At 41.2% G+C, this 22,487-nt stretch overlaps 1 protein-coding gene across 1 annotated transcript in view; it reads left to right on the top strand.

The window, feature by feature from the left end:
- Positions 1-22,487, top strand: part of SCFD2 (sec1 family domain containing 2) — a 296,694-nt gene that overhangs the window by 3,840 nt on the left and 270,367 nt on the right. The window contains exon 2 of the mRNA XM_054029852.1: positions 4,184-4,352. Within this exon, the coding sequence (XP_053885827.1) occupies positions 4,184-4,352 (169 nt within the window). The remainder of the gene's footprint in view (positions 1-4,183; positions 4,353-22,487) is intronic.

The raw sequence follows: 22,487 nt of genomic DNA, 5'->3' as shown, positions 1-22,487 counted from the left end.
TCTACAGAATAGATTCATAGATTCATAGATTATAGGACTGGAAGGGACCTCGAGAGGTCATAGAGTCCAGTCCCCTGCCCGCATGGCAGGACCAAATACTGCCTAGACCATCCCTAATAGACATTTATCTAACCTACTCTTAAATATCTCCAGAGACGGAGATTCCACAACCTCCCTAGGCAATTTGTTCCAGTGTTTAACCACCCTGACAGTTAAGAACTTTTTCCTAATGTCCAACCTAGACCTCCCTTGCTGCAGTTTAAAGCCATTGTTTCTGGTTCTATCCTTAGAGGCTAAGGTGAACAAGTTCTCTCCCTCCTCCTTATGACACCCTTTTAGATACCTGAAAACTGCTATCATGTCCCCTCTCAGTCTTCTCTTTTCCAAACTAAACAAACCCAGTTCTTTCAGCCTTCCTTCATAGGTCATGTTCTCAAGACTTTTAATCATTCTTGTCGCTCTTCTTTGGACCCTTTCCAATTTCTCCACATCTTTTTTAAAATGCGGCGCCCAGAACTGGACACAATACTCCAGCTGAGGCCTAACCAGAGCAGAGTAGAGCGGAAGAATGACTTCTCGTGTCTTGCTCACAACACACCTGTTAATGCATCCCAGAATCATGTTTGCTTTTTTTGCAACAGCATCACACTGTTGACTCATATTTAGCTTGTGGTCCACTAATACAGAATAAGAATTCTAACAGTGACAAGAACTTAAGATCAGCCACTGAACACAAGCAGATTGGATTAAACTATCCCAGCACCCAAAACAAATCTGATGATCAGATCTCAGAAATCTGTGCAAAGTTGGAGCCTTGAATCAAGTCATGACCTGTTGTAATTTTATTGACCACTGATCTTGCATTAATCAAAATGAACCAAAGGCCATTCAAAGGAATTCTCTCAGATCAGATGCAATCTCTCTTGCATCTGATCTGAGAGAAGGACAGGACCACTGTTTTGGATCATTGGATGTTTTCTGTTGTGAGGTGTCTTAACTAGTCTGTGGGGACTAACTGATTAGCAGAGGATTGGTGGTGCATTAAGCCAGGTCTTCATAACAAGCAAGGTCAGGTATTTTGCCCAAAGTGTCATCCAAAATCAGATTTACTCATAGTCAACTTTCAACAAGCTGAGGAAGATGGTATCACAGTTGTCTGAAGGATAGTCGCCCTACTAACTATGCTGAGGGGGATTGGGGAGGGTGAGAGGGGCATGGTGGTTGGAATCAAGAGGAGAGTCTCAAAGCCAAGTAACACACAGTGATGGCAGCCTAAAGTGGCTTTCAGAGTTCCTTTTCCTTCCACCCCTTCAAAACTCTTCCTCTTGTTAACTAGCAGTTAAGATAGGAAAAGCGTATGTATTAATATTTTTATGTGATTATGAATGGTTTTTATTCCAAATTAGTTACTATTTAATGTTGAGCTTACATCCTGGTCTCATCTCTAATAAATTTGAGGCCTGCTCCTCACTTGTATGTTTGAATTGAGAACACACTGCTCATGCCTGAGGCTCGGTGTTTGTCACAGAGGTCACAGAAGTCACAGATTCCGTGACCTCTGTGACTTCTGCAGCGGCCCGTGCAGTTGGCCTGGGAGCCACCTGCGTAGCTCAAGCAGCCACTGGGCCAGTTGCACCAGCTGCTGTTGGGGCAGTCTCAGGCCCCCCCGCCCTTCAGCAGCAGGAGTTTGGGTATGCGGGGGCTCAGGGCTGGGGATTGGGGTGTGGGGTGGTGCTTACCTGGGGGGCAGGCTCCCTGAAAGGGCAACAGGAACTCCCCTCCCTCAGGTCCTAGCTCCATGTGCTGCTTCCTCCTGGCATGCTCTGCCCCCACAGCTCCCATTGTCCGTGTTCCCATCCAATGGGAGTTGCAGAACTGGGGCTTGGGATGGAGCCGAAGCAGCATGTGGAGCTAGGAGCTGGAGGTCACCACTTCCCAGGAGTCGGGTAGGGAACCCCGTGGTACCCCCTCAACCTCCCATGCTGCCCCCCTGGACCTCCCCCCCCCGAATACCTGCAGCACCCCCAGGCCATCCAGCACCTGTGGCGCCCCCGGGCCCCACCTTCCGGAGCCACCCCTCCCCCAAGTTTTAGTCAGGAGTATACAGGCAGTCCTCAGACTTACGACACAATTGGTTCCTGAAAATTTTGTCATAAGTCGAAACATTGTAACTCAGAACTGAAATACAGTCCATTGCGGGACTGACCATCGTAAAGTCAAAACCAATGGTCGTAAGTTGAATCAGGGATCAATTCAGAAACATCGTAAGTGCCATTTGTCTTAATTCAAATGTCGTAAAGTCAAGGACTGCCTGTATAGTAAAAGTTATGGACAGGTCACAGGGTGTGAATTTTTGTTTACTGCCCGTGACCTGTCCATGACTTTTACTAAAAATACCAGTGACTAAAACGTAGCATTACTCATGTCTGAGATACATGGATCTCCAAGAGAGAGGAGGTAGAACCAAGAAGATAGGGTCTTGTTATAAGCAGAAAAGAAAGTTAATGTATAGTCTGACATGAGATTTCCACCATAATGATGCCACTTCTCTGCAAGGTAATTTTCCTCCATTTTTTCATGGCTTGCCCTATACTTGGAATGGTTGCCGTCTTCCTTGTGCAACAAATCACCTCCCTTAAAACCTACCTTTTAAAAACAAACACATCTTTCTTCAGCAAAGCCTTTCCCTGACAAACACAAATTACTGGGCTCAATGCAGTGGTACCTGGGTGAAATTTAATGGCTTGTGATGTACAGTCGATCAGAATAGCTGATTTAATGATCCCTTCTGTCCTTAAAATCTATGATTACCTATGTAAGATGAACTGTGCATTGTGTTTCAAAATAATGTCCTTAACAGCTGTAGTCTCTCATATATAAAGAGCCAGCCACTTTCCTTATTTGTTTATGTGGCACTGTGAGCTAGCAGTGTAGATCAAATATATACAGTATGTTGGATGATGGGAAAGGTTTGAGCTGTTATTTAAGTTTGCTGCCAAGCATGGGAATTTTCAAATCCATGCAGAAAGCTAACTGGGTGCTGCTTTCTTTTAAGCATTAAAAGAACATTCAAATTATTCCATCATATTTTGCTGACCTCTCTGAAACTGCTATAGCACTTTGTAACTAAATGCAGCACCCCCATTGCCACCATAAAGCTCTAAATATAGCAGTTTGATTAATTAATAAATGCCAGATTCTGCACAAACTATATCTGAACACAGCCTATACCTTGTCAGACAGTACTGTGTTTGATCCTGTCTGAAATATTTTCAGCTGCTGTCAATCCCTACTACTAACTGTAATAATTTAACTGTGAAGTGGCTTCTCTTTGAATGGCAACTATCTGTCAGAATAAGGGGATGATTACAACATTGAGCTATAAATCATAGTTTGTATAAGATGTCCAAGGAGACAGGGTCCTTGCCCTTTCAATATGAAATCTTACATTTTCCCTCCAAATATGTACTAATATACAGATGGTACTAAATGGAGAGATGCTACGAACACCAGAAAGAACACAAATAATATAAAGGGAGCAAAAAAAAAATAAAAATAGGAATCTGGCCAGGGAATTTTTCACTTGACCAGAGCTCAAAGAGCCAGGAAGCGATGAGATTAATTCTGGACAAATGCAAGGTAATATAACTGGTCAGAAATAACCCAAGAAAAGACATTCAGAGCCACATTATGCCAGAAAGACACAGGCCCACATTAGGAGGTATGCAAAGCTACACTCCTGGAGGAGGCATTTGGCCTGTATAAGAGGAGAAGTTTTAGTTTACCACTGTTCATTTAGGTAAGAAAAGTGTGGTGTGTGTTTTTTTTGTTTGTTTGTTTGTTTTGTTACTTAAATAGCCACTGGAAGCCTTCTTGTCCACTTTTCTCCTTAGATAAGGAATTAGATTCTTGTTTGAAAAAATCTCAAACATCTCTAAAATCATAAAAGTCCATTTAAATCATACTTTTAAAAATAAGTTCTTCAAAAAAGTATTGTTCTTTCTAATTTAACATTGGATACCCCCAGGCTCTTATAGCAAAGTAACTTTAAAAATGTGTGTGTTATTTTTTAAAACAAGACTAACAATCTCCTCTCCCCAGTAATCTAATGGGGTTTTGTTCTTAATACTCTGTTTTTTTCTCATGTTTGTATCTGACTCCTTATTTCCTTATCTTTTCCCAGGAGCAGTTGGTCATCATGGTGACAGCCTAGCAGAGAAGATATTTTCTGTGCTTCCTCGACTTCCTGGCCACACAAACGATGTGATGGTTAATATGGTGGAACTCACTGCACTGCAGACTAAAGATGAAACTTGCAATATTATAGCACCTGGCTGCTTGGCACAACCAAAGTAAAACTGCTTTTTTTCTTTGCTTTTTAAATAACAGACTTTTTTGTGTGGTACAGGAGAAGAGAACAATAACCGTATGTCCAGAAAAATGCAAGATTATGGTTTTAGTGCTATTGAAATAGATTCTGAAATAATAATCCATACATACACATGTACAGCGGAGGGTGAAATAAGCTCCTGATAGAGGCAGTATTTCAGTTCTTCAGGTTTATTTTTTAAAACTAAAACAATCCAAAATAAATCAGAACAGATAAGCCGTGTCCTTCTACCTGGCCCTTCCTAAGGCATCTACCTCACAAGACTTCTGCTCCCACATAGTGAGTATCTCTAGCTAGGTGTTCCAGCTAGCTGGGGTGGAGAGCCTCCTTCCAGGTTCTGTCTCCTTCCTGCTCGTGTAGAACTCTTCCTAACTGAGCTGCTTGCTGGTGTTCTACCTGAGAACCAGGTGACTTGCAGCCTATCACCATATCCCTGGCTTCAAACACCTCACTGAAAGAGGGAGCTAATTAGGATTTCCTACACTTCATCCTATAACCTTTATTTTATAGGGGTCCTCGGTGCCCATTACCCTCTCCCCACTCCCACCCCAGACTAGCTAGGTGCTGCTGGGTCCAGCTTCTGAAGCAATGCACAGCTGTATGTTTCTTCAGTCTGTTCTTCAGGGGATACATTTGCTCAGCTAGTTTTTTTTTTTTTTTTTTTTTCTTTATTGGCCCAGGGGTCTGAGGGTTAGGGAGGGGGTCCCCAGGGATGCCGGGCTCAGGCTCTACGGTAGATGGAACAGCCACGGCAGCAGGTGGTGAACAATCTGCAATGGGGCCCCCACTCGGGAAGGAACTCGGTTTGCCCCACACCAACAAGGGATACCCCTGGTAACTCGAGTCCCGGCCGCGAGGCACCGGCCGTCGCCTGAAGAGGCTCGGCGGCCGTCAGCGATGTGTCACCCGCAGCCGGGCAGGGCAAGGAGTCCAGGGGTTCCTCGAAGGCAGGAGCAGCGGTCAGGGGAACAGGAGACGCAGAAGGGGGGGTTGAGGTGAGAGCGGCTAGATCAAGGCCCGCTGGCAGAGGGTCGTCCTCCCCCTGGGTGACCGGGGTCAGACCCAGGGCCTCGATCTCCTCATAGATAGAGGGTTGCTCAGCTAGTTGGACTTTACCTTTACTGCTCTGATGTCTGGGTTAGCAAAAATAAACCATTTATTGGATCTTCAACCATTTTTGAAGGTGCTAATTGGTCTTTTGAGCTTTACTTTAAGAATGTGGTCTCCTCAGACTCTAGGGGCTGGTCTACACTGGCACTTTACAGCGCTGCAACTTTCTTGCTCAGGGGTGTGAGCAAATACCCCCCCCCCCCCCCCCCCGTGCTCACCAAGTTTCAGCGCTGTAAAGCACCAGTGTAGGCAGTGCACCACTGCTGGGAGCTGTGCTCCCAGTGCTGGAAGCTACGCCCCTCGTGGAGGTGGGTTTTTAGAGCGCTGGGAGAGCTCTCTCCCAGTGCTTTGTCGCAACTACACAAGCCACGTTAAAGAGCTGCCACAGCAGTGCTTTAATGTTGCCAGTGTAGAAAACCTCCAGGAAACAGCTCCACTCTGCTGAGTTATTTTAAAGCAGATTCTAGGGTGGCTATTAGCACCTTTTACGCTGTTCTGTGGTTTACTAGAGGTGCTTGTGTTATTTGTACAGCCATGTTTATATCTCCACATCACTCACAACTGGAGAAGTACTACATGGCCTGAAAAAGTTCACATCTCCAAATCAGAATGCTATTCTGGCTCATTCAGGCCCAGTTTATTTAATCATTTCTAGAGACTATGAAATGTTTGAAAACAGTTTTCAGTTACTGTTGGCATTTCCATTATGCTGAAAGTAGCAGAATCTGTGATATTATCAGAATGGAAGTCTAACTATTGTAAACTAGTTTCCATTCTTCTTCAACACAAGTCTGTTTTAATGGTCGCATTACAAATATTGAACAGTGTGAAATGCCTAAGTTCTTCTGCAATACTTAAATTGATTTATAATCCCTAACAATGAGCTCCCATACTGATGCTGCTGTGAGTGATCTCTCGCTTCATCAAAATAGCTGTTGCCAATGGTAGCAAGCTCAAAAATGCTAGTTGTAATTAAAAATGTTAGCATACAGATATAAAGTACAGTTTATGCATGGCAACAAGTGATTCTCTGCTTGTAAATTTTCCAGTTTCTGTACGGAGTGAAGGTAGCAGAACCTCTGTCAGGGAAAGGACTAGTAATTTAATGTGTCACAGCAGTGGACAGAGTGGCACTTTACACAATGGCTTGGGAACGATTGTGCCAAATTCAGGGGCATTTCACAAATGCTGACTTCTATATTCAGAATATTTTCAAATACTTAAAAATGTTTTTTCCCCCCGAGTTAATATTCAATATATTGTGGTGGGGGAGGAGGAGGAGGAGGAGGAGAAATGTCGGCTCCATCCACACAGCTTGCTGTCTTTAACGTTTTAAAGGAATGTTTCTCCAACAGAAACATCTGGGCTCAGTTACGGGGTTAGCAAACAGAATTAATGAATAATTTATGGCTGGTGTGGTGAAATAAAGCAGGGTTCTTTTCTTAAACCTAAGGAAATAATGGGCTTCTTTAAAGATTTAAATGAAAATTTAAATGCCATATGCTGCTTAAGTTGTTATACTTTGAAGGTGATCTCTTGACGAGGAAAAAAGTTCAAGAATTGTTTTTTTAGAATTTTCAATTTTAATAGTGTTAGTAGTACAAAAAAAAGTTGGAGGAACAAATGTTGCATTAATATAATTATGGACACGTTGCTGTTCCAGCATGAATGGCTGCTAATCAAGAAATATTTTGAAAAGAGCCCAAGACTCTTATGATTTAAAGAATGAAACAATTTATGGAATGAGAGCTAAAGACATCCATGTTGGATCAGTACTATGTGCTTCTCCATATTTTTTAAGTAGAAAAACCTTGCTCTTTCAAACAAAGAATGTATAATACGAGCAAAACAATGGTATGATGGAAACAGTTGTAGACACTTTTAAAATGAAAGGCTGATATTGATGGCACCTTGGTCTTAGCATTTAGATGAGTTGTAGAATACTTTTGGAGTCAAGTTTGTATTCAAATAATTTCATAACTTTTCTCATTAAAGACAATGACAGTTCTTTGGGGGATGCTTTATGTCCTCTTTGGGTGAATATCTGTGATTCTGTTGACTTGAACCATTGGTCCACTTGAGGGCAGAATTTGGTTATTTATCTCAATAAAAAAAAATGGCAGTCTATTTGTGGCCCCCCCATTACCGTAGTATCTGATCACCTCACAGTTTTACATTTATTTATTCTCACAACATCCTGAGCTGTATTATGAGGCACAGAGAGGCTCAGTGGTCACACAGAGTGTGTGGGAAAACAGGGACTTGCACCCAGGTCTCGCAAGTCCTAGGCTAATGTCCTAACCACTGGGCCATGATGAGTAAGAACAAAGTATACTGACTAACATGGTGCTGAAATGTGAGAAATTTAAATGGCACCTTTTATTATTAAACCATATCTTATATCATGTGTTTTCAGTATCAAATTAGACAAATTATAATCAGGTTGGTTATACATATATAAGTGACTTCCTGATTGCAGCTTGTTTTTCTTATCCCTCCAAAACACTTGGGAACTTGTAAATATCTCCTATGTATACATTTTGGACCAGCTTTGTGATAAAATACAACTCAGTAAAGGGCCAGACATTTATGCAGAAGATAAACAGTTTTTATAAAACATGAAATGGGCCATTAGCTACTTACTGTAAATGTTTTGTCCATGAAAATGCAAAAACATACTCTAATACATTTAACATTTGGACTGCTGTGCCTAAAGCAATTCAATAGGTAATAGTAGCTAAGGTGTCTAGACATTTTTGACAAAGCAATTAGAGTCATTAAATCATCTGGGTTTGCATTGGTAAAAATAACAAGCTGAAAATGTGGTGATCTTGTTCATTGGTGTGCGATTCGGTAAACCTTGAAGTGCAGACCAGATGTTTAAAATACGATACACTACAAAACTTTCTATTATTTTTCCCCCATATAAAACATTGGCAGTGGAAACTTAATCATCCATTGAGAAACTTTGGTAGATTTTTTTTTTTTTTAGTCAGTGCCTCATACTCAAAGAATATGCTGAAGCTGAAAGCATGTTTCTTTCTCAGTCCTAAAAATAGTAATGCACCTGTTTAACTTTAGGCACATCTTATCGTTGGATGGTGTGTGGGTGTACACGTGCATGTTCATTTGGTCTTAAACAGTTAGCATTTTTGTTTGGATATCTACGCTGATCTTACTGTAATTGTAAATCTTCACATTTCAGAAAATACTTGACTTGTTACAATTTAAACTAGGAAGAAAAAAAATCCTAAAAAAATCCATCTCTTCCATTATATTTACTTCTTGCAGATGATGTGGTAATAAGAGTCATGCAGCATACATATGGAACTCCTCATAACCTCAGAGGCAGTTTGAGTGCAGATCTGGGGCAGCATGTGGCTTCAAAATATCCTAGATGGCTTATGGTCAGTATTGATGCTGGTGGTTTTTAAGTGTCCTGTTAAAAGCTTTGAGCACACTAATGATGATAGTCCTTGTTAATAGGATATTGGTCTGGGCGAGAGGTGACCTGGGTACTAATTCCAGTTGTGTCATCAACTTGTTATGTGTCCTTGGGCAAGTCACTTCATCTCTTTGTGCTTGTTTCCTGGGACAGGGACTATCTGTGTGATTGTCCAGTGCATAGCAAAAAGGGTCCCTGATCTCAACTGGGGTTTAATAAATAATAGTACTAAAGGACATAATTAACAGTAAGTTATTGAAACTCTCTTTGCCTATGTTTATTTTTTCATTTTCTATGTTTATTTTTGCATCATCTACAAATCTTAGTTGTGTGCTGTTTTTTAATGCATTCGACGACTTATTGATGCTGGAAGGATGAAAAAGACTATATTAGAGCTACTGTGATATTTGGATGTAAGCATCCAACAATCATACATAATGCAAATTAATGAAGATAGGCTTAATTGTTCTTGCATGGTGAAGAAAAAGAGCAACCAGCACAACCATTAAAAGAAAAAAAAATTTCTACCAGTATTGGAAAAACGAAACGGGGGTGGAGGGAAAGCTTATTTCCAGTGGCAGGGCATTGTTTCAGCTATTGTACATACATGCTTTGTCCTTTTGACATATGTTCTTGAACATAGTTTAAAAAATATGAAGCACTGTTTTTCTTTAATGCTGAATAAATATGACACACTGAACATTAACAGTCATATTGGATAATGGTTTCTTTTTGTAATTTTTTTTTTCTTTTTTGGCATGCGACAGAAAACTTTGGTTTTCAAAAGGTAAATCAGAACGGTTGTGTTTTTGAATGAAAATTTGTATTTCATAATTAGAGTAACTAAATTACCTCCATAGCAAGCTGATGATATCTGGTTTCCTTAGATCAGTGCTTCTCAAAGTCGGGCTGCCGCTTGTTCAGGAAAAGCCCCTGGCGGTCTGGGCCGGTTTGTTTACCTGCTGTGTCCGCAGGTTCGGCCGATCGCGGCTCCCACTGGCCGCGGTTCGCTGCTCCAGGCCAATGGGGGCTGCGGGAAGTGGCGCGGGCCGAGGGATGTGCTGGCCGTTCTTCCTGCAGCCCCCATTGGCTTGGAGCAGCGAACCGCGGCCAGTGGGAGCTGCGATCGGCCGAACCTGCGGACGCAGCAGGTAAACAAACCGGCCCGGACCGCCAGGGGCTTTCCCTGAACAAGTGGTGGCCTGACTTTGAGAAGCACTGCCTTAGATGTTAGTATAATAAAATCCAGATTGTGCTTAATTGAATATTATTGTTGAAGGACTAGGAAAATATCCCAGAATGATGGAGGGTGAGGCTCCTTTAAATGTAAAATATGTGTGTGTATGTATTCTTGTATCCCTCTCTATATTGAGCTGTTCTCTTTTATCCATTGTACAGACTTGCATTTCATCAGTCCAGTGCTGCTTGGATTTTCTGCCTGTGTCACATGCATTTGGAGGTAGAGATTCCTCTTGTGACTCTTTTTCAGTTTTTTGACAGTTCCCCCTGCTGGACAGTTTGAGGTACTGCACTCAGGTTTGGAAACCAGTGTCCTGCCTTCAGGACTACCCTGATTCCAGACATGATAATGGCCTTTTTAGACTCCCTCCCTATATTAGCCAAAAAACAGTTCTGGTGAGTGCATGTGGGTGTTTATTGAAGGATTGATAGAAAGAGCTAAGGGAATTTTCTGCGTTCTTCCCAGCAGTAGCAGAAGTTGCAGCAGATCCAATACTTAAAATCAAAGGTGCTTTCCCTTTCAGATCTATGTTCCTGCAACTCCATGCTCCCATCTGCCTGCAGCAGGATGACTCTGTGGACCATTTGGGGTTCTTTTCCAGAGACAGGATTTGTTTTTTTAGGATTTTTCTGTCAAATTCTCCTGCCTCTCCAATTATCAGAAGTCAGATGCCTTCTAGGAGAAAGTGTCTGGTCAGTCTGAGGAAACAAAAATGCCTGAAGGATGGTCTCTCATTCCCCGGCTATTAGAGTGGCTGGCTTTCATTTATAAATTTTATGTATCCCATCGTGTCTAGAACCCTAGGAGGGCCCTAGAACCAATGCCCATCCCTGTCTCACAACCCTTTGTAATCTCCCAACATCTGTTTGTTCCACATGGATATTGAACAGACTTCTAGTCCAGGGTCCCATGCAGGCCTGAAACCTTAATACAGTCATTATCTAAATAATCTTTTTGACTTGAAGATCTTGCCTTCCTAATCTCCTCCTCAGGACCCCAAAAATGGAAATTTCAGACAGTATGGCAAAGTTGACCTCTTCAGGACTTTGTTCGTTCCATAGATGTCTAACTGTAGTCCTTCTTTGCCCTTATCACCAGGACTACCTGTGCTTTCTAATTGAAGGGGGTCACTTCCATTTTCTGCTGGTACTTTTCAGCTTCCGGTTCCTTTGCTTGTAGAAAGGTTCAATAAGTTTCAACATCTCAACAGAGTATTTCTCAGCACTCTACAAGTGTCAACTCACTAACATCTTCTGATGATCAGCATGATAATAGCATTGCCCAAGGCCATATCTTTGTCTTTGGAGAATTTTCTCATCAATCATTGGAACTTCCAGAAACAAGTTATTTTCTGACCCTTCCTCTATCAGTGTAGCTATCCTTTGTGTTATCTTTTCACTTCAAAACTTATGAAGGGCAAGCCTCTGACTAATTCACCCGCAATCAGAATAACAACTGACACCAGGTTATTGGGGTGGGGGGCACAGATGGGCTCCTCTATGGTTCAGGACAAACTGTTATTCTGGGAATCCCAACGTAACACTAATTTCCTGGAGTTGCAGGTGGTAAAGAATGCAATATTTAATTTGCTCCAGAAATGTTCCCCCATGGAAAGTGACAGGAAAAATCATAGTGATATATTTGAACCTCCAATGTGGAGCAAAATCAAAAGCCTGAGTCATGAAATGAGCTCTCCTACTGTGTCTAGCACAACAGGGTCTGTCCATCAAAGCCATGTATGTTCAACATAAAAGCAACAAACAAACTGACTGTCATAGCTGATGTGAGCTAGAATCAGAAGAATGGAAACCAAATCAGATTATTGAGAAATGGTTCTTTCTTCAAATGAACCTATTTGTAAGTGAAAGGAATATTTGCAATAGAAAGGAAATGAGATTTTGTACCTGCCACTGAAGCCCGGAGGTTGGTGATTTCTTTTTCTTGGACAGAGTGATTTACGCCTTTCTCCTCTAATTTCGAAGGTAGCCAGTACTATCAGACAGTGGGTACGTCCAGACTGCCTGCCGGATCGGAACCGAAAATTCCAAAATGCAAGTGTACCTATCAGCCTTATTACATACTGTGGAATTATTCCTTGGCTCTTCTGCTGGGTACAAGAACAGCCCGTGTATGAGTGGAAGTGTGATTCAGAAGCCCATACAGTAGAATAAACCTGCTTTCTCTCAAAAGAGTAAAAGATGATATAATAAACTAATGGGAAGAACACATGAAAGCTTCTTATTTTGATGAAGGAGCAATGTTTGGGAAGGAAAACAAGGGTCTGCCTCATAGCTGGCAACTTGTTTTGTTGCAGTTTTTTGAAGTATGGTTAAGAGTCTCTCAAGGTTTTTTTTATACAAACTCAAGCTTCAGTGTCTGCTGTTGCAAATTATACAGGCTAAAATTTAAGTTCAAGGCGTGAAACATTTATCTGGCACTTAGTGGTTTGAAAACTAAGCCTACTAGCCAGACTGCAAAATACGGCACTGCCACAACTCCTACATTTAAAAAAAATATTTAATTCCAAGGCATTGGCAATCCCCTTTCTGTCTAATACATAGCTTACTACATCTCTCATGTTTTTGTTAGGTCTTCTTTCTCTCTGTAGCGTCACACTTTTTCTTCTTTTTATGTTCCTGTAATATATCAAAGTGATGTTTTCAGTGTGCCTCATTTTTTTTCCCTACATTCTTTTACCTTCTTTACTCCCCACATTTTTTCTTCTGTCTCTTCCTTTGTATTTTCTGTCCCTCCACTGTTTTCCCTGAAATCAATCATTTCTCCCTACTTCTCATTTCTAATTTGTAAGACCCATGTAAGAGGCAGGTACTTGTACTTGTGTCCTGTGAAGTGCTTAGCACACTAGTTGGTACTATAAAATACTTAATAATTGCTCTCTCTCTTTTCCTGCCTTCTCCATACCCCATGACCTTTTTACTAGGCACCTAATTTAATCCTCTGTTTTATAAAATGATGGGTCCCTCTGTCCAGTGACAAGTCAGGTCATTTTCCCCATTCCCACCCTCTAGGACTGGGCTGCATTGTGGGTTTCCTACCGGGAAGCTGTCCCTTGACATTTCTCAGGGATACCATCTTTTGTAGCCTCTGACTAGTAGATTTCTGTTCAGTTTGAAACTCCCGTCCCCTCTGGCCGCTGACCAGGGAAAAGAAACCTTTTCCCTCTCTCTTTCACTGCATTCGCATCCCAGATCTGTAAGAATGATGATGTCTGTGGACCTTTCTTTAACTAACTGTCCCTCAGCCTCTGATGGGTTCTAGTTCCCAGTCAGTAGCTCCAGTACCTGCTCTACTGGTGGTGCTGGTTGCTTTCCCAAGATATCCCCGAGTGACATTGACATGATTCTTGTCAATTTCATAGCTGCTCTGCCAGATCCCAGTAACAGCAGTGAAAATTAACAAAGCTTGCAAAGCTCTGAGCAGCAGCAGAAGTACAAGGCCTGTCAGTCTTCAGATTTTGGAAGACAGCATTGCATTGGTTTGTTCTCAATTCATGTTTGGAAGGTTTTGATTGGATCCATGAAGAATAGAATGTTAGTTTTATAGACTTTAAGGCCAGATGAGACCATCATGATAATCTGGTCTGACTTTCTGCACATGGCCAGCCACAGAACCTTATCCACCCACTCCTGTAATAGGTGGGGTTACTGAAGTCCTCAAATCTTGATTTAAAGATTCCAAGTTACAGAACCTTCACCATTTGCTCTAGTTCAAATCAGCAAGTGACCCCTGCTCCACTCTGCGGAGGAAGGCGAACCTTCCTCTCTCTCCCCCTCTCCCCCACCGAGCAATGTCTGCCAATTTGACCTGGGGGAAAATGCCTTCTTCAACCCAAACAGGATGATCAGTTAGACTCTGAGCAAAACGGGGAGACCCACCAGCCAGACACCTGGAAAGAATTCTTTGTAGTAGCTCAGATCCCTCCCCATCCAGTGTCTCATCCTTGACCATTGGAGATATTTGCTAATTTTTTTTTTTTTTTTTTTAATATAAAGTGTAGGTTCTGGAGAAGTTTGGTACTCAACCAGGAAAGATTCTAATTCACTGTGGGAGAGTGAATATTTCAGGCCTTATTTAAGTTGTTCCCCTAATGTATTTATTTAAACAAAATAAGTGTTAAGCCATTTTTAATTACTAGAAACAGCAATGGAATATAAAATGTTGATAGTTCAACTTTTAGTCCAAGCTGTAGATATACAATTGAGAAGAAGGAAATGAAACTTGACAGTGAAATTTGCAGGTCATATTACTGACATGGGGCCATGTCCTGGCTTCAAAAACTTCTTATAGAGGCTAGAAAATACAAAAATGCTGATTGAAAGGAGCTATGCTTTAGTCATAGCAAGGAGATGGTGAATATGAGGCGAAGCGGCAACATCCCTCAGTCACCTTCTTTGTGTGTAAGCCCTTCCCTTTTCTTATCTGTCTGTACATGCGTGCAAGCATATATGCATGGGGGTGGCACCAGAAGACAATTGCTCAAATAGGAAATATCTTCTCCAACATAGATTGTTGAAGACCTACATAAACCCAAATAAAATCCAGATATCTTGGTGTAGGTCAAAATTCTGTCTTCTAGTCACTCTGTGGTAGGCACTATACATCTGGTCCTTTGTGATAGGATCTCCAGAATAGTGGATGATCTTGTGCAATGTAGGAATGGTTCCCTCTGTCTTCTTGGCAGATCCCTCGGAGTATGGAAACAGTTATACAAAAGAGAATCTGAAGTTAGTGCTTTAGGCTTTATTAGAGTGGGTCTCAGTTCAGTTTGGATGGGTACAATCAGCCAGATTAGGCTTGCATGAGGTCTGCAAAAGTAAGACCATGATTTGCTTTGCAGTCCTAGTTTGTACTGCAGTAATGACATATACAACTTTGAAGTAAGGAAGGAAAGAAAATAAATACCAAACGTTCTATGCCTAGAGGACCAGATCCTCAACTGGTGTAAATCGGCATAGCTCCATTGAAGTCAGTGGGGTGCTACATTGTTGCTTAACAAATTTAAAATAGTAGAACTTTGTAATGTAGAGCCTGACTTAGGTTAATTCATCTATTTATTTAATTTTGGGGGCTCTAAGTCTCCATTACTAGAATAGTTGGATTGGCAGAAAAAGTGTTTTAACAGATCAGTAACATAAAAATTCATATAAAGTTTGTGGTTGCTGTGTCATTTAGTTAAAGGATGATTTCGCCTTCTGTGATGAAAAAAACATCCCCTTGCATTTAAACACGCAGAGCAGCTTCACAGCCTACAGTGGAATGAATTCCTAGCTGGGAGCTTGCTTCGGTAACTGCATTTAAGGCCAGAGAACTAGAGAGAGGTCAGAGGATCATGTACCAAAAGGTGGCCTTGCAAATAGAAAACATTCAGAGGCAAGGGGATTCCTGGCATTCCATGGGATCAGAATTTCCATTTCTTGTTTTATACAAATAGAAGAAAATGCAATTTTAGTGTTTGAACATTTTCAGTCATATTATCTGCTTCTTCTGCAAAAAGTGATCCAAAATATTAGTTTTACATGTATCCAGGACATCTATTGGATAACTAACGAGCACATCTGTAAAAATGGACTTGGCACTCTGAATATAATCCCTGAATGTAGATTCAGTTGTCAGCACCTCATTATTAACTGCTCTTTCATTGGAATTGTTTTTATTAAAATAACCTTCTGTGACAGTGTTAAAACAGACCAAAAATTATTTTAAATCATTATTATGTTACATGTAGAATTCCCAAGTAATACATATGTTGTAAGGATCAAAATTTATTTTTAGCATAATTCATTTGCTTTGTCCAAAAACTAAATTCAAATCCCCTGACAAATGACTCTTTAATATGCATTTCGTGAAGAGTTACTTGGCAAGAGTTTTAATATGTCTTGTATTGTGCAAAATATCTGATTTGTTAGCTTTCCGTTAACTAGACTCCTACAATTATAACTCAGTCTGGTATTCTCTATAAAATTATCTCACAGCTCGTATGAATAAAATGTTTACAGAATAATTTCAATGGGATGCGAGGCAACTAGTAGAAATTCGGACAGGTCTGAAGCAATGCTTGTGAGTAAGGGGTTTTGCTGAGGTAGTTCATGCATGATGTTTTTTTAAGGAGTTTGGCCATAACTAGAGAAACAGGAGGGGCATTTTGGAGTTATGCCGGCATGCTCTCTCAGTATTAAGGCCCATATTGTTATAGTGGGCAAGAGTGGCTGTTATGTTCTGCTTATCTAGAAAATGTGCCCATTTCTCTTGCATGTGGACTTCACCATGCTCAGTCACATTTGGACTAGATTTCTTAATGTTTGTCAAATTGTAGCCTCCAGTCCAACTGTTGTAGAAAAAAGCTGCTCACTTGCTCCTCAGAGTAGGAGGAAGGGGAATCTGTTACGACTACTGTTGCAGTATACACTAATGGCCAATATGACATAGGGGAAAAAAATCAGGTATGGGCAGGATGTTCCATAATCATCCAGTGCGGGCTTTCTTGCATTTCCCCCTTAAGTATCTGGTATAGTCCACTGTTGAGAACAGAGAACTGGGCTACTGGTTTGGTGTGGCAATTTTTTCATTTTTGTTAACTCATTTAAAGGTGAACTGCAGTGCTTAAACAATGATGATGATTTGTACCCTTGTATTTTTTCTGCTCCATAGTGAATAAAGTAGGCTGTCACAGTTTCAGGGTATCCATTCTCCGTGGTCCATTCCAGGAGAGGAGTCTCCTCTCAGGTCTCCAGCCATTGCCTGTCTCTGGGCAGGGAACCTTGTCCCACTCCCTTCTGATTCAGGGTTTTAAGGCTGCACAGCTCCATGCCTTACACCGTGATATCCCCAGCAAGCCAGTGACTGCCTGATGGCCAGTGCCTGTGCTTTGCTTTCTCTCCGAGGGCTATGAACGGAGTGTATTGCCAGCAGTTACAAGTTACCACACAGCTCTTTTTAAGCAAGCACTACAAAGAAAACATAGTAAAAACAATAAACAGTGGGGCTAGTAGGTCATAGTCAGTCTAACCCTTCCTAAATGGCTGGGGCCTTCCTTGGACAGAATGTCCTACCCATTTACTGGATCAGAAAGAAGGTCCTGAGTCCGTTTAAACCTAATCTTTAAAAATAAAAAGCCCTTTCTTTTTTGTTGGTCTCTGGAAAACCCAGTTTGAACCAATATATACAAGCATCTCCCTACCTCTCTGGAGGTGTTTTACACCTAAGGTGGTTCACCTTAACCACCCCCTACTGTTTTTGGTTTCTGGAGGAGCAGTGATAACCCTCCCTCCTGGAGTTGCATACAGTCGCTGTCCCACAGTGATAAATAAACATAATACCGTATAGTCCTGAAAGATCTTGCAAAGGGTGGGGGGAGGGGTAAGGGGAGGGACAGCAATAGCTGTATACTCTCTACGGAATAATGTAGGCCTCAGGATTTTTACAGTTTGTTTTTAAACATTAGAAATATCCTGTCTACATTTCCTCTTTTTGAGGGAGAATTCCATGGTCTAGAGAACTAATGGATTTTATGACATCACAAGACTGACATCTGAGAAAAGAAGGAATTTTTAGGGTATGTCTACACTGGAAACTTGAAAGCGCTGCCACGGGAACGCTCCCGCTTTGAAGTGCGAGTGTGGTAATCTACCTTCACGAGGGGATTAGCTCCGAGCGCTGGGAGTGCGGCTCCCAGTGCTCAGAGCCTGTCTACACTAGCGCTTTAAAGTGCTCAGACTTGCTGTGCTCAAGGGGGTGATTTTTCACACCCCTGAGCCAGCAAGTTAGAGCGCTATAAAATGTAAGTGTAGACAAGCCCTTAGTCAGATTTTTAAGCTTTTTTTCTATCCATTTTTGCAATTTAATTCAGATGCCTGACTAACACTTTAGAGAAAAACTTCCTTTGCTGAAGATTCAGTTGAGAGGTGAGAACGTTTCTCACTTTGCACTTCAGTCCTCCAGTAGGAACAGGAAAGTCGATTTTAAAAATGATTAGTCTGACTTTACTGCCCATAATGTGGAAGGCATCTTCCCCTCACACAGGAAGACTTAGGGTATGTCTTCACTACCCGCCGTTTCTGCGGGTAGCAATCGATTTATCTGGGATCGATATATCGCGTCTTAACGAGACGCGATATATCGATCCCCGAACACGCTCACCGTCGACTCCGGAACTCCACCAGAGCGAGCGGCGGTAGCGCAGTTGACGGGGAAGCCGCAGCCGTCGATCCCGCGCCGTGTGGACCCCAGGTAATTCGATCCAAGATACTTCGACTTCAGCTACGCTATTCGCGTAGCTGAAGTTGCGTATCTTGGATCGATTTCCCCCCACCTCCCCCAGTGTAGACCGGCCATTAGTCCCTGCCCCTGGTCAGTTTACCATATAAGAAGACAAGCAGGCATGAACATAACTTTTATATATGTTATTAGAACAAATAAACATTACCTGTACCTGAGTGCCCTTCAATCCACTGGTTATTAGTTAGTCAATTTCCTTTAGTTATCATAGAAGTGAGTCTTGAGGAAGAATTTGGAGGATAAGATGGTAGTTTTGCAGGATGAGAAGGTAGTGGCTTTATGGTTCAGTTCAGGAAGGGTGTTCCATGCACAAGGCAGCACATAAGAAGGTGCAAAGATTGTTGTGGAAGAAACAGATAAGTCAAGGTTAGCAATATTAGTAGAGCAGTGAAAATGTGGGGAACAGACAAGATAATAGAGAAGAATGGATAAGTAGGGAGCGGGAGGTGTATCTCTAAGGTTAAAAACAATTTATTTTTAAAATCTCCAAAGCCATTTTTTTTGCATCCATAAAGGGTGCAAATAAAAAAAAACCCTAAAATCCTCTTCCTTTGAAGTTCATATTTAAATAACTGTGTAGTGTCAAAGATGAGTTGTATCCTCCAAGTGGTATTGTATACAAAAAGCATCTTAATGACTGGTTTCTACCGAAATTCCAAAAAATGCGAACTAACAGTATCTGTCAGTCTTCTCTAAAGAGTTTTCAGCCTGAGTCTCAGATATGGAAAGCATTTCAGTCTCAAGTGAAGTTCATTCCTTATTTCTAGCCTTCGTTGTTGTTGTTTCTTGCTACACAATGAAGACTTACCTCTTGACTGCAGATGAAGAAAAGACACCCTGATATGTAAACAAACAAAGCCCTTCCCTCTCCCTGTCTCCACTGAATATCACAAGGTCCTAAAAGCCCTAATATTAAATGTTCCTAGGATCCTGAGGTTAAAAATAGAGTTAAAGTATGATGTTTCCTTGTAATTTATACTTTTTTTTATACTGAACATTGTTTATATTATACTGTTACCTTGAGGCCCCAACTGAGACGGGAGTCCTGTTGTATTAGGCATGTACAAATGTATAATAAGAGACAGTCCCTGTCGGGAGAAGGGGGTGTGGAGAGCGGTTGGGGCAGGCAGGGGACAGGGAACGGGGGGGGTTAGATTGGTCAGGGGTTCTGGGAGGGGGGCTGTCGGGAGAAGGGGGTGTGGAGAGCGGTTGGGGCAGTCAGGGGACAGGGAGACTTAGATGGGGGTGGGGTCCTGGGGGCAGTTAGGGTGGGGGGGGACAGGTAGGGGGTAAGGGGATTCGAAGGGGGGCGGGAAGTGGGAGGGGGCGGGGAGGGGGCGGGGCTAGGGCGGCACCCTGTGTCCTCTTTTTTGATTGTTGAAATATGGTAACCCTACCACTATACATATTTTCACTGTTGTTTCTATATTTCTTCCTATAAAATATAGTTCTGTTGGTAGAATTCCTTAAGAACTTGACCCATTTGCTCTGATATAGCACCACATTGAATAGTCTAATTTCTTTAGGGGGCTACTGTCATCTGTCTTAAAATGTGCCTTTCTAAAAGATGCCAGTAACACACTCCAAATCCTCTGAATTACAAATTCTGCTTTAGTTACTGTATGCTGTCTTCTTCCTTTTGTCTCTTGACATTCCTGAAAGGGAAGAATATAAAAATACAAATACTGCCAAAATGGCTCACATGTTAAGTGCTTCATATCATATGGTTTGCTTACATTTCACCTTCGTTTGACCTTGAAGTTTACAGGTTCAAGTGAATATTAATGGCCTTGGGAACAGCTAAACTAAACAGAACAGAAAGGCGGCGAGAGCTCATAGTTCACTAAACTACTGTATGATATATGGTGTCATTGAACTGTGCAATTTCATTTTTGTTTAACATAGTGAAATGCTATATACCAATAGAGTATCTTTTATTTAAGGGATTGCTGAAACTTGACCACGCCCCTCTCTTAAAAAAAGAAGTTGCATACAAATAAGTTTGGATACTCTTTAAGAAATGTTTCAAACAGCCAGTGTGTGTTATGCATTTTTACTTTTTTTTAATGTTTGTGGGTTAGATTTGAACAATGAAGTGTTTTGCCTGAATATAAATGCTTTATTTATCTGTTCAAATAAACAGGTTTATAATCACAGATTTATGATCAAATTCTAGGTTTTACTTTGTGCCAGCCCTTTCTTTTTAGGAGTAATGTGCATTTTTCATAGAATATCAGGGTTGGAAGGGACCTCAGGAGGTCATCTAGTCCAACCCCCTGCTCAAAGCAGGACCAATCCCCAGACAGATTTTTGCCTGAGATTCCTAAATGGTCCCCTCAAGGATTGAACTCACAACCCTGGGTTTAGTAGGCCAATGCTCAAACCACTGAGCTATTTTTGACTACTTTTAGAATGTATAATATGGTTCCCAAGATTATTTTTCTAGGATTCTTGGTTGTTTTTCTTGTTGTGGGTTAGCACAGACCAACTACATTGAGTCTCACACAGTTACTATTGAAGTTGGAGGATACAGTGAGCTGAGTTGAAATATGTTATTCCCTAGACAGCTGGGTTATATCTTGCACATACAGCGATTAATATGTAAAGTTGTTCCATGTCACAGAGACTAAATATATATCTTAAACTTTGACATTCTAAAGCCTAGGAACTTCATGTGTGTTTGTGTGTCTGAGCACATTCTTCTAGATCAGCATTAAGTAGGACTGTGGTTAAGATGCTTGTCCTTGCAAATTTACAAGATGCTGGGTTGCAGGAAATGATTGATTAAAACTTCAGATACTGGTTTTGTTGGTGGTTTGGCAAATTATGAACTTGCTTAGAATGTTGGTTGACCACAGCAGACGAGATGGCACACACATTCTACCTCATACATGCATCTATCTGTAATATAGATTTGAGAGGCAGCTATACAATCAGTTTTCTAGGAACTTGGTAAACCTTACCATGCTGTGTGATATTTTTTTTCCCCTCTGGGGTCATCTCTGATATGCATAGAATCATAGCCAATCTTTTTGCGTAATTAAAACTTCAGTTTTTACTTTTACATTCCAGTTCACTCTCTGGACAAAAATACGTCATATGGAGTCAAGTTACTTCATTAATGGTTACCTGTAAAGCAAGAATTGTAAAATATTGGTGTTCTGCAGTGGGGTTTGGGTTAATCAGAGATGTTTCTAGGGCATTTCAGGATTTCTCACTCTGCTGTGCTTGGAAGAACCTTTTGAATTCTGTTTGTTTTCAAGTTCTCCCACGCTCCATAAATGACAGGGAATACATTTTTTTGGAGTGTAGTGGTCAGTTTTATTGGAACACAATATTTTACACAAAACAGAACAATCTTTTAACTTAATGTTATCTCAAAGTAACATTAAAACAACACCATAACTCTTTGCATAGTCCTTATCTGGCTGAAACACAATTGTGGTTTTATGTATTCTCGGCATCACTTAAATGTTTTGAGAGTACCTCTGTGGAAAATGTATCTCCTCAGCTAGTATGAGTGGACTCTGGCCACTCTGCTTATAACAGGGTGGACCTAAGTCTTCTGGAGAGGATCCTTGACAAATTGAGACAATATTTGCCTTTTACTTTTAAAAAAGTCACTGGCCCTACCCATGGAGTGGGTCACTGGCCCTACCCACTCTCCCTCCAATGATATTCAGCAGTCTGTGTGATCTTCCTCTAACTGTAGAGATGATTTGGGGAAAATACAGAAAGTTAATTCCATCAGTCACCTTTGAGATGAGTGACTAAACATGCCAGTATAACTTAACTTATCTAAGGCCCCCCTCTTCACTATATATTTTACTGTATCTAGGAAAGGTATTTGAAGGCAGTTCTACCTAAAACACTTTTTATGGCTATTTAGAAAGTGGTTGTCTTAACTAATCTAGAGCATAGTTTTAAAACTTTTTTGACTCCATTCATACTTTCTGGCCAAACTGTGATAGAAACCATTTTAACTGGGTCTATATTTAAGCCATTTT

Source organism: Malaclemys terrapin, chromosome 5 (assembly GCF_027887155.1).
Source record: "Malaclemys terrapin pileata isolate rMalTer1 chromosome 5, rMalTer1.hap1, whole genome shotgun sequence".
NCBI lineage: Eukaryota > Metazoa > Chordata > Testudines > Emydidae > Malaclemys > Malaclemys terrapin.
The sequence above is the reverse complement of the archived record's forward strand: the minus strand, read 5'-3'. Positions and strand labels throughout refer to the sequence as shown.